The following is a 12,604-nucleotide window of genomic DNA, read 5'->3' on the forward strand; positions in this document are numbered from 1 at the left end:
ACGGGGAGAATGTGCAAACTCCTGGACTTAAGAAAGCCTTTGATAAAGTGCCTCATAGGAGGCTGCTGAGTAAGATAAGGGCCCCTGGTGTTAGTGGCCTGGCTATCTGGTAGAAATAAGAGAGTGGGGAGAAAAGGGTCTTTCTCAGGATGGCAGCTGGTGACAAGTAGTGTTCCACAAGGCTATGTGTTGGGACCACAACGTTTCACTTCATACCTTAACCATCTAGATGAAGGAACTGAGAACATTCTGGCTACATTTGCAGATGATACAAAGGCAGGTAGAGGGGCAGGTAATACTGAGGGAGTGGGGAGGCTGCCAAAGGATTTGGGCAGATTAGGAGATTAGAAGTGGCAGATGGAGTACAACATAGGAAAGTGTGAGGTCATACATTTTGGTAGAAAGAAGAGCAGCATGGACTATTTTCTAAATGGGGAGAAAATACAGCATTCTGAATTGCAAAGAGATTTGGAAGTTCTAGTCCAGGATTCTCTCATGGTAAACCTGCAGGTTGAGTCAGTTGTTAGGAAGGCAAATACAATGATGGCATTTATTTTGAGAGGACTTGAGTATAAAAGCAGGGATGTCCTTCTGAGGCTCTTTAAGGCTCTGGTCAGACCACATTTGGAGCATTATGCACAGTTTTAGGTCCTATATCTCAGGAAGGATGTACTGGCCCTGGAGTGTGTTCAGAGGAGATTCATGAGAATGGTCCCAGAAATGAAAAGCTTAACATATGAGGAACATTTGAGGACTCTGGGTCTATACCTGATGGAGCTTAGAAGGATGGGGAGGGGATCTGATTGAAACTTACACAATACTGAATGGCCTGGACAGAGTGGATGTTGGAAAGATGTTTCCATTGGTAGGAGAGACCTTTTAGAATGGAGATAAGGAGAAACTTCTTCAGCCAGAGAATGGTGAATCTATGGAATTCGCTGCAATAGAAGGCTGTAGAGGCTAGATCATTAAGTATATTTAAGACAGAGATAGATAGGTTCTTGAGTATCAAGGGAATCCAGGGTTACACAGAGAAAGTGGGAGAATGGGGTTGAGAAACTAACCAGTCGCGATTGAATGGCCGAGCAGACTCAATGGGCTGAATGGCCTAATTTCTGCTCCTATATCTTATGGTCTTACAGTTGAAGATAAAAGAAGACATATCAGCAACATGGGTCTGGGAGATTTTCACAGAGCCAGAGAAGCTGCAAAAATAGAATTCTGAGCTGAAAGAAGGTGTGAGGGAATGTCACGTTGGTATTGCTGTGGGACTTACTGGGCTCATTGATGAACAGCCCAATTCCAGAAATGGATACAGTACTCCAGGAAGGAATGGGAAAAGGCCAAGGTGGATCAGGTGAAGTTGAGAGAGGATTGGAAATTGAAAATAAGGTTGATAAAATGTTCTAATTCAAAATTAAAGTTGGAAGCAAAGTGATACAGTCATTAAAAAGACAGGAGGGTAGGGGCCTGGGTAAGATTGCAATAAGGCATGACCAGCATAGATATAAAGGGCTGAAAGACCTTCTGTGTTTCAACCAATTTATGCCATCCCACAAAAAGCAAGGCATATCTTGTCAAGGGAGTGATAACACCTACCAACAGTTAGTGTCACCAAATGAAAGATTATTTCTGTTTGTCTCTCCGCTGGTGTTTTCTATTTCCAGAATTGTTTTTTGAAGTTATTTTCAGATTTCCAGTATCTGGTGATTTTGTGATAGATTGGAGTAGGGTGTTAAGAGTGTTGCCTGTTAAGCTGTCCAGATGCATGTGAAGAAGTCAGATATTTTAAGGATCTCCTCAACTCTACGAAGGTCTTGTCAAACTCCAACAACACCTTTACTTAAACTTGCTGGGATTTCAAACTGCTTTGCACTCACATTCAGATGCTCCCAAGTTCTTATCAAGCTCACCAGAGAGAATGTCAGATCCCTGCAAAATATCAATAAGTCCCTCGAATCTCAGAATATTCCCCAATCACGTCAAATCCTTTGAAGCTCACCAAATTTTTCCACATTCTCCTTGATACCGGGAAGTTCAGAATGCTTTATGAAAGGGAAATCATGTCTGACTGATTCATTAAGAGTTTATTGAGGAAGTTCCAACCAGACTGGATAGAGGGGAGTCAGTAGATGTGTTGTATTTGGATTTCCAGAAGGTATTCAACAAGGTACCTGATAAAAGGTTATGAAAGTGGTGTTGGAGGTAGGATATTGGTGTGGGTAGTGAATTGGCAAATGGACAGGAAACAACAAGAGGCATGCAAGCAGTTTACAGAGAGATAATGATAGGCTAAATATGAATAGGATAGAATTCCTACAGTGTGGAAATGGGCCAATCGGCCCAAACTAACCCCCACCCCCCACCGTACCCGATCAATGTAATCCTGCATTTCCCCTGGATAATTTCGACCTGGGCAAAAAAGTTGGCAAATGGAGTATAATGTGGGCAAATGTGAAGTTGTTCATTTTGGAAAGGAGAATGAAGTATTATTTAAATGGAAGAAAGCTGCAACACAAAAGGACTTGGAGGCACTTGTACATGAAACACCGAAAGCTAGCACATGGGGCAGCAGGTTAATCAGGAAGGCTGATGGAATGTCGCCCCCTTATTCCAAGGGGGTTGGAGAATAAGAGTAGGGAAGTCTTTCCTGCAACTGTACACGGTGCTGGTGGGACCACATCTGGAGTCCAGGTAATTCTCCTATAACGTGCATATATTAAATGCACTTTGGCTGTAATGTGATTAGTGAATTGCGAACTTTTTTTTAATAAAGCGAACTCCTGTTCACTGTTACACGATCCCATCCCCGGCACTTACCTGAAAAGCAAAACCCAGCCTCATGATCCTCTCTGGAAAATGTAAACTGAGTGTGTTCAGCTGCAGCAGGAATTCAATCAGGTCTGCAAGTCTTGGAGCGTAGCCTGAAACTGGGAATTGTAGGTCTACATTTAGAAGGAACTTTGACTTCAAACCGGGGAGAATCTTGAGGCGGGTTGGATCTCCGCGTCGGCATCACATGGTCAGTCGGTAGAGAACTTTGTGAAAGGTACAGTGCTGTAGTCAGTGATCTTAGTGTTAAAGTGTTATATTTACTGTATTGTCAAAATATATGGCTTAAAGATTTACTTAGACTGTGCTATTGTTGGTGTTAGGCTAACTATTATTTTTGTTTTGATTGTTACTGTTATTTTCGGTGGTTCGCCCCAACCCTGTTTCTCTCATAAGCCCCATTATTTATATTGCACCATTTTCTATAACACGGTGTCACACAGGGATGCAACTACCACGCTGTAGGAGAACTACCTGCACTGTGAGTAGTTTTTGTCCCCTCATTTAAGGAAAGTTATAATTTCATTGCAGGCAGTTCAGAGGAGGTTCACAAGGATGATCCCTGCTTTGGAGAGAATGTCTTATAAGCAAAAGCTAAACCGATTATGACTCCTCTGGAGTTTTGAAGATTCAGAAGTGATCTCATTGAAACAGATAGGACTCCTAAGGGGCTTGACAGGATCAATGCTGAGAGAGGATTCCCCTCATGGGAAAACCTCGGACTAGAGGGCAAAGTCTCAGAATAAAGAGATATCAATTTAAGATGGGATGAGGAGGAATTTCTTCTCTGAGGGTTGAGTGTCTTCAAAAGTGTTTGCCTCAGAAAGCTGTGGAGGCAGAGCCCTAGTGTATATTTAACACTGAGATGGATAGATTCCTGTTCAATAGGGGAATCAGGGATTGTAGGGAAAGGACGGGATGTTTATATGTGAGGAATGTCAAATCAACCATGGTCCTGTTGAATGGCGGAGCAGGGTTGAGGTGCCAAATGGCCTACTGTTCTTTTTTCTTATGGTCTTCACTGAAGTCTTATCAATCTCTATATCCCACCAAATCTCAACAGATTTCTCCAAGACTTTATCAGTCCCCTCGGAAATTTCAACCCCCACAGTGCTCTTATTAAAACCCTGCAAGTTCTCTTGAAGCTGCTCCGGACATGTCCTCAGAGTTCACCGAATCCATCAAGAGTTCCAATTTTAATCTAAGTCAGTGTCTGTCTATTAATTGCAGGTGGAGTCAAAGCAGCACAGGGAGTGCCCTCAGCGAGCAGTTTGGATCTTCAGTTACTGTCTGACAGGATACCAAAAAACCAGCCTGAGGTATGATCAACAGATCCAGGTTCACCCTCCCCCTTCCAAACTGACCTAACTGCTCTGAACCTTTCTGTACTTGCTGTACCTGTCCTGGGAGTGGTTGATGGGGACAGTGCAGCCAGAGCTTTACTTTCTATATAAAAGAGTAGAGGGAGCTTTACTTTGTATCTAACCCCATGCTGTGTGGAGGGGCTGGAAACCTGTATCTAACCCCATTCTACACCTCTCTTGGGAATGTTTGCTGGAAATGTTGTAGGGGCAGTTTTTCTCTTTATCTCACCCTATGCTGTCCCTGACTTGGAAGTGTTTGATTAGAATCAGCACAGATTCATCAAGGCGATGTCACGCCTATCAAATTTGTTAGAATTCTTTGAGGAGGTAACAAACATGTTAGACAGAAGAGAGTCAGTGGACGTGATCTATTTGGATTGTCAGAAGGCCTTTGACAAGGTGTCGCCCAGGAGGCAGCTCAGTGGTGCTTGGGGTAAGATACTGACATGGTTGCAGATTGGTAGAAGTGGGTACTCCAGCTGCTGGAGATCAGAGTCTAGATTAGAGTGGCACTGGAAAAGCACAGCAGGTCAGACAGAATCCGAGGAGCAGGAAAATCAACACCCTCCCATCCTGGCACCCTTCCCTGCCACCACAGGAATTGCAAAACCTATTCCCCCACCTCCTCCCCACACCTCCTCCCCATACCTCCTCCCCCACCAGCATCCAAGACCCCAAAGGAGCCTTCCACATCCATCAAGGTTTCACCTGCACTTCCACCAATGTCGTTTATTGTATCCGTTGCTCCTGATGCGGTCTCTACATTGGGGAGACTGGATGCCTTCTTGCAGAGCGTTTCAGCGTTTCAGGGAACATCTCCAGGACACCCGCACCAATCAACCCCACTGCCCCATGACCCAACATTTCAACTCCCCCTCCCAATCTGCTGAGGACATGGAGGTCCTGGGCCTCCTCCACCGCCACACCCTCACCACCCAACACCTGGAGGACGAACGCTTCATCTTCCGCCTCAGAACACTTCAACTCCAGGGCATCAATGTGGACTTCACCAGTTTCCTCATTTCCTCTCCCCCCACCTCACCCCAGTTCCACCTTCCAGCTCAGCACCATCCTCATGACCTGTCCTACCTGCCAATGTTTCTTCCCACCTATCCACTCCACCCTCCTCTTCAACCTATCACCTTCATCCCCACCTCCATCCACCAATTGTACTCTTCGCTACTTTCTCCCCAGCCCCACCCCCCTCCCATTTATCTCTCCACCCTGGAGGTTCCCTGTCTCATTCCTGATGAAGGGCTTTTGCCAAAAATGGATACAGATTGGCTGACTGTCAGAAGGCAGAGAGTAGGGAAAAAAGGGGGCTTTCTTCAGGCTTCAGCCAGTGACTAGTGGAGTTCCTCCGCGTCCGTGTAGGGACCACAACAATTTGCATTATACTTTACCGATCTAGGCAATAGGAACTGAGGGCATTGATGCTTAGTTTGAAAGTGGCACAAAGATAGGAGGAGGAGTGCGTTGAGGAGGCAAAGAGGCTGCAGAAGGACTGGGCAGGCTAGGCCAGTTGGGCAAGGAAGTGAGAGATGGAATACAGCATGTGAAAGTGTGAGGTCATGCACTATGGGAGGAAGAATAAAGGCATGGGCTATTTCCTAAATGGTGAAAACCTCAGAAATCTGAAGGACAAAGGGTCTTGGGTTTCCCAGATTGGGATTCTCTTCAGGTTCAGTTGGTGGTTAGGAATTAAATTATCATTCATTTTAAGAGGGCTAGAAAACAAGGACAGAGGTGTATTGCTGAGGCAGTGTAAGGCTCTTCAGAGCACATTTGGAATCCTGTGAGCAGTTTTAGCCCCGTATCTAAGGGAACATATGCAGGCTTTACTCCTATGTGTAAAAGAGTAGAGGGTGCATTGCTGTGTCTCAAACTCCAACCGTCCCCATCCTGGGACTGTTTGATGGGGACAGTATAAGTGTCTAACCCTGTGCTGTCCCTGTCCTGGGAGTGTTTGATGGGTCAGTGTTGAGGGATATTTACTTGTTGTTTAAAAGTGTAGAGAGAGCTTTAGATTCAGTTTAAAAATGGAAACGGAGCTTTACTCTTATCTGACCATACAATTGTTATGACGTGGAGATCGAATCTCTCTATTAATTAAAACCAAACACCCAGAAAAACTTGCTTCACCTCATAATCTGTTAAAATGTGAGTGAGAGAGAACTCCTAAATTCCACTATCTAAAGAAAAATAACAATTTATTTTCCTAACTCTAATAGTGAACATTAAACAAAAACTATTCACAAATCCCAGCCCCCCCCCCCTTCTTAACTACTTACTATCTGACTCCAACTCTATAAAAAGTATCCTGTTCCAATATCATACTTATTAAACATTAAATTAATTTAATCTCAAGGCCACACAGTCTCTGTCTTCTCTGCTGTCTTCAGTCTTCTGGTGATGATCTCCCTGGTCTGTCATCTTTCATTTTTACTGCGAGTATGTTTCACACGAAAAGGTCCCTTTTTGATAGAGAGTGTTTTCTAATTTCTTTGAGATGTTGGATGGGCAGTTAGTTCTCCGGCTTTACAACAGTTGTTTGCTTTAATTTTCAAAATGCCCGTGTGTTTTATGCCCTCCCATGACACATTAAATTTGTATAATTTGATTGATTTCCTGGTGTCAAAACAATAAATTCAAATTCAATTGAGTTTTAGTGTCCTGAGCACAATTTAAACTGATTCATTCAAATTTAACCAATGTCAAAACAGCAACCAAAACTCAGGTATCCCTTTAACAACCATTTGCTACATGGATCTGTTTTGGAGCAGCTCATCTCCCAGCCTTTCTATTCGGGCTGTTGAGCCTGCATTTTAAGTTTACTTCAAAATTCAGAAAACATTTTCTATTTTAAAGTGAACATACATGCTTTTGATTTCGTAACACAATGTCTATACTGGGAGTGTTTGAATGGACAGTTTTTACGTTCCATTTCCTTTTAGTTTAAATGAGTAGGGGCGCTTTACTCTCTAGTTAACACTGTGCTGGCCATTTCCTGGGAATTGTTTGATGTGGATAATGTTAAGGGAGCTTTCCTTCACGATTAAAAGTGTAGAATAAGCTTTACTTTCATTTTAAAAGCATACACTGAGCTTTACGCCGTATCTAATCTGCGCTGTACCTACCTAGGGAGTAGTTGATGGAGTCAGTATTGAGGGAGCTTTAAAAGAGTAGAGAAAACTATACGCAGTATCTAACCTTGTGCGGTCCCTGTCATTGACACATTTGATGGGGATAAAGTTGAGGGACATTTACTTTCCATTTAAAAATGAGAAACTTTATTTTCAGTTTAAAAGAGTAACAAGAGCTTTACTTGGTATGTGATGCTATGCTAACCCTGGCAAAGGACAAAGAGCATTACCGCACAGGAACAGGCCCTTCAGCCCTCCAAGCCTGAGCCAAACCAGATCCTCTGTCTAAACCTGTCGCCTATTTTCTAAGGCTCTGTATCCCTTTTCTCCCTGCCCATTCATGTATCTGTCTAGATCAATCTTAAATGACGCTATCATGCCCGCCTCTACCATCTCCGCTGGCAACACATTCCAGGCACCCACCACTCTCTGCATAATGAACTTTCCATAGTTCTCTCCCTGAGACTTTTCCCCTCTCCCCTTGAACTCGTGATCCCTAGCTGTCCTGGGAATATTTGATGGAGGCTGTGTTGAGGGAGCTTTACTCTGTATCTAACCCCGTGCTGTCCCTGTCCTGGGAATATTTGATGGAGGCTGTGTTGAGGGAGCTTTACTCTGTATCTAACCCCGTGCTGTCCCTGTCCTGGGAGTGTTTGATGGGGACAGTGTAGAGAGAGCTTTACTCAGTATCTAACCCCGTGCTGTCCCTGTCCTGGGAGTGTTTGATGGGGACAGTGTGGAAGGAGCTTGACTTTCCGTTTAAAAGAGTACAGTGAGTTTTACACTGTATCTAAGCCTGTGCAGTCTCTGATAGACGTGTGTTTGATGAGGATAGTGTCAGGAAGTTTTGGTTTCAGTTATGAAACAGCGTTGAGGGAGCTTTATTTTCAGTTTGAAAGAATAGAGGATTCTTCGCTCTGCATCTAACCCTGTGCTGTCCATCTCTTTGGAGTATTTGATGGAGACTGTGAAGGTGAGTATATTATCTGTTTAAAAGTGTATGGAGAGGTTTTGTATCCATTTATAAGGGAATGTTTGATGGTGAGAATGTCAAGAGTGAAGGAAGCTTTCCTCTGCAACTAAACCCGTGCTGTACCTGTCCTGGAGGTGTTTCATGGGGACAGTGTAGATAGAGCTTTGCTTTCTATTAAAAATGGAAGAGGGAACCTTATTTTCAGTTTAAAATGGTAGAGAAAGCTTTACTCAGAGTCTTATCCTGTGCTGCCCTGGGAGTGTTTGATGAGGATAGTGTGGAGGCAGTTTTACTTACAGTTTTAAAATGTAGAGGAAGCTTTGCTCTGTATCCAGCCCCATGCTGTCCATGTCCGAGGAGTGTCTGATCGGGACTGTGTGGAGGCAACTAGGACAAAGTGAGGACTGCAGTTGCTGGAGAATCAGAGTGGAAAAGGGTGGTGCTGGAAAAGCACAGCAGGTCAGGCAGCACCCAAGGAGCAGGAGAGTTGATGTTCAGGCATAAGCCCTTCATTATGCCTGAAACATTGACTCTCCTGCTCCCCAGGTGCTGCCTGACTTGCTGTGCTTTTCCAGCACCACCCTATTCGACAGTATAGATAGAGGCAGCTTATAGAGCAGAGTGAGCTGTCCTTTATATCCTGTGCATCTATCGGTCAATTACGCCTGTGCCTATATGTTCACAGTTGTCCTGTGTGTTTCTGATGGGAATGCTTGTTTTCTACATCTCTTCAGCAGCATCATGACCTCCAGTCTCCCAGGGATCCCTTTGTGAAGCCACTCAACTCTGAAAGGAGAATGATGTCATCACAGGAAGTGAGCAGCTCCCTCCCTGAACTCCCTGTCCAATCACAACTTCAGTGTCGCCCAGAAACCCCGTCACCTTGTTCGCCAGTGAAATCTCAGCCCACTGTTTCCCCCCTGGCACAGAGCCCTGGCACTGCCCCATCCTATCCTTCTCCTCTGGCACAGAGCCCCACCACTGCCCCATCCCCTATTATCTCTCTGGCACAGAGCCCTAGTGGTGCCCCATCCCCTGTTACCTCTCCGACACGGAGCCCCACTGGTGCTCCATTCCCTGTGACTCCTCTGGCACAGAGCCCTGGTACTTCCCCATCAGTTATCTGCTGCCAACCGCTAACCTGTTCTGAAGTAACAAGTTCCATCATAGCTCAGTCACCAGTGAAATCCCAGCCTGTGGGAAGTATCCTCACATCCACCCCACTCATCACCCTCGGCACGGAATCACACAGCAATGCAACAGAGAGACTGGCTGACCTGGGTGGAGACAAGCTCTCCCGCAAGGACCCTGTCGATGAGTTCTGGCTGAGGAGCATGGAGCTCAGGAGGAATCTGGGGGTCAGCCCTGTGGACCGAGCCAGTGGCTCTGAAACCAGTTTCACCTTGTCCACCACTGGCTCAGCCTCTCCTCAATCGTTCACACCAGACGAGATGTTTGAGGAGCACCGGAGCCACCCAGCCAGTCCACCAGCCACCTCTCGTACGCCGAGTGTATCGGGTGTGGAGGAGCAGCCCCTGGCAGCCCTCAGCCCAAGCACTTCCACTGGACTGGATCCCAAGAGTTCAGATGGTGCTCAGCGCGATCTGAGCAGCACGTCGGGGCTTGGTCTGAACGGAAGCTTCAGCAACACCAGGACAGCAGCTAGTGTGAGTCTAAACAACTCAGACAGTATGTTAACTCCACCGTCAAGCCCACCTCCTCCACCTCCTGCTGACGAGGAGCCCGCAACCCTCCGACGGAAGAAGACCCGGGAGAGGAGGACGAGTGGGGCGGAGTGCAGCCCTGTGTTGGTCAGCAGTGAACAACTGGGGCCAGCCCAGCACACAGCAGGAGGCAGCCAGCCTGACAGTGTCAGGAAGTCCCTCGCAGACAGCATTGATGAGATTCCCTTCGCTGATGACGTGGAGGATACGTACGATGACCGCACACCCGATACCAGCGTCCAGGAGCAATTCTATACACCCCCGAGCAGCCAGCCCAAACAGGAGAAACCCTCTCCGTTGCACTTAGCCCAGGCTGCAGTCTCAAAGCTAGCAACGCCGAAACAGAGACTCCTGACATACATCACACCAGAGGCCAAAGAGATAGCCAAGGAAAGGATGAGGGCTCGAGAGAAGTCTGTAAAGAGCCAGGTGCTCCGGGATGCGATGGAGAAACAGCTGAGTAAGATGAAAGATATGGAAATGAACGAAGACGCCCCAGGCCAGGCGCGAATGGGGCCAAGGCAGGCGAGAGGTCAGGAGGCAGCCAGGCCTGACACGACCTTCCCCTCGGGCGTCAGGTTAACCAATGGTCACAAGCAGGAGATGTTGGGAGACAGGGTCCTGAGCCCCACAGCCATTCAGGAGGCCATGGTTGAAGGGTCTGGTGCCTCCTCAGAGGACTCTGCTGGCAAAATCAAGAAGAGGGCTTCTTTATTTTCACCACGAAAGAGCAAAAAGGAGAAGAAATCAAAGAGCGATGGTAGGCAGTTTCAGAAGGCAAGCAGCCCAGCTGAGGAGGCCCCCAAATCCAGATCCCTCTGGAAATCTGTCTTCTCCAGTTACAGGAAGGACAGGAAGAAGAAGGAGGAGACAGTGTGTCCCAGTACGCCGTCCAGCAGCAACACCATAGACTCGAGCAGCAAACGCACGCGGGATATTCTCCGCACAGCTGTAGGTAAGGAGCATCCACACAGCCTGACATAGAGACCACTGACCTCCACCCCCACCCCCCCACCACAGCCCTACTGATCCTCCTCTGACCCTGTCTCTGATCCTGCCTCTGATTCCCCATCTGACCCCTCACTGACCCCCCTCTGACACTGCCTCTGATCCCTCTTTGATCCCACCTCTGATCCCCCTCTAACCTCGTTCTGATCCCCTCTGACCCCTCACTGACTCCCACTGATCCACCACTGACCTCCCCAGTGACCCCATCAACTCCAACTTACCAACATTGACCAACCCATCAACCCCTTGATCTGACTCCCATTGACCCCACCCCACTAACCCCTTCAACCCCAACTGATGCTGACCCCACTCCGCCAACTCCCACTGACACCCCATAACCCACGCTGATCCCCCACTGACTCACGCTGACCTTAGTGACCCCAACTAACTAACCAGTACTAACCCCACCAACCCCAAGTAACCAGCACTGACAATCACCGCCCCCCCCCCCCCATTAACCTCCCCACACCACCACCCCCTCGCCCCCCCCCCCCCACCCCTGCCCCCGGACTGACCCTCTGACACTGCTGTTGTTTTCGGTTACAGGACTCCAGCTTGGACAACACCTGAGCATATCAGAAGACTCCGACTTGTCGAGTGACGATGTGTTGGAGAGGAATTCCCAATGGTCAAGGCGAGAGGTATCCAGCTTGTGTGGGTGTGCGCATGTCCGTGTGGATGCGTCTCTGTCTCTGTGTCTGTGTGAGTGTGTCTGTGTCCATATGGGTGTGTCTGTGTCCGTGTGGGTGTGTGTCTATGTGGGTGTGTCTGTGTTCATGTGGGTGTGTCTGTGTCCGTGTGGGTGCGTGTCTGTGTGGGTGTGTCTGTGTCCGTCCATGTGGGTGTGTGTCTATGTGGGTGTGTCTGTGTTCATGTGGGTGTGTCTGTGTCCGTGTGGGTGCGTGTCTGTGTGGGTGTGTCTGTGTCCGTCCATGTGGGTGTGTCTGTGTCTGTGTGGGTGTGTCTGTGTCCGTCCATGTGGGTGTGTCTGTGTCCGTGTGGGTGCGTGTCTGTGTGGGTGTGTCTGTGTCCGTCCATGTGGGTGTGTCTGTGTTCGTGTGGGTGTGTCTGTGTCCGTGTGGGTGTGTCTGTGTCCGTGTCCGTGTGGGTGTGTCTGTGTCCGTGTGGGTGTGTCTGTGTCCGTGTGGGTGTGTCTGTGTCCGTGTCCGTGTGGGTGTGTGTCCATGTGGGTGAGTCTGTGTCCGTGTGTGTCTGTGCGTTTTTATTTTAATGTGCTGGCCAGATCTAACTGGGTCTTTGTGTGGACAGACCCTGGACTGGCGAGTGCTGGACTCATTATCAGTGCTGGGCTGAGCCAGGCTTGGCAGTATTGTGTGAATCACAGTCAATCCCTGGAATGATCGAAGCTTCAAGATTGGAATCAGGTTCAGGTTCAGGATTGGGATCAGGTTGAGAATCCGGAATATGCTGCAGATAAAGTTCAGGATCGGACACCATTTTAACCTATTTTAAATAGCATATTTTTGTGAGCAATCTGTTCAGAGATGTTCTTACACACCTCTGCAGCAGGTGGGACTTGAATACAGGAATTTCAGTCCA

The 12,604-nt window shown here is 47.4% G+C and overlaps 1 protein-coding gene across 1 annotated transcript in view; it reads left to right on the forward strand.

Moving 5' to 3' along the window:
- LOC140458192 (protein-methionine sulfoxide oxidase mical3a-like) overlaps nucleotides 1-12,604 on the forward strand; it is a 433,786-nt gene that overhangs the window by 341,828 nt on the left and 79,354 nt on the right. The window contains exons 34-36 of the mRNA XM_072552428.1: nucleotides 4,063-4,151; nucleotides 9,047-10,991; nucleotides 11,591-11,685. Coding sequence (XP_072408529.1) covers nucleotides 4,063-4,151; nucleotides 9,047-10,991; nucleotides 11,591-11,685 — 2,129 coding nt within the window. The remainder of the gene's footprint in view (nucleotides 1-4,062; nucleotides 4,152-9,046; nucleotides 10,992-11,590; nucleotides 11,686-12,604) is intronic.

Source organism: Chiloscyllium punctatum, chromosome 32, assembly GCF_047496795.1.
Source record: "Chiloscyllium punctatum isolate Juve2018m chromosome 32, sChiPun1.3, whole genome shotgun sequence".
NCBI lineage: Eukaryota > Metazoa > Chordata > Chondrichthyes > Orectolobiformes > Hemiscylliidae > Chiloscyllium > Chiloscyllium punctatum.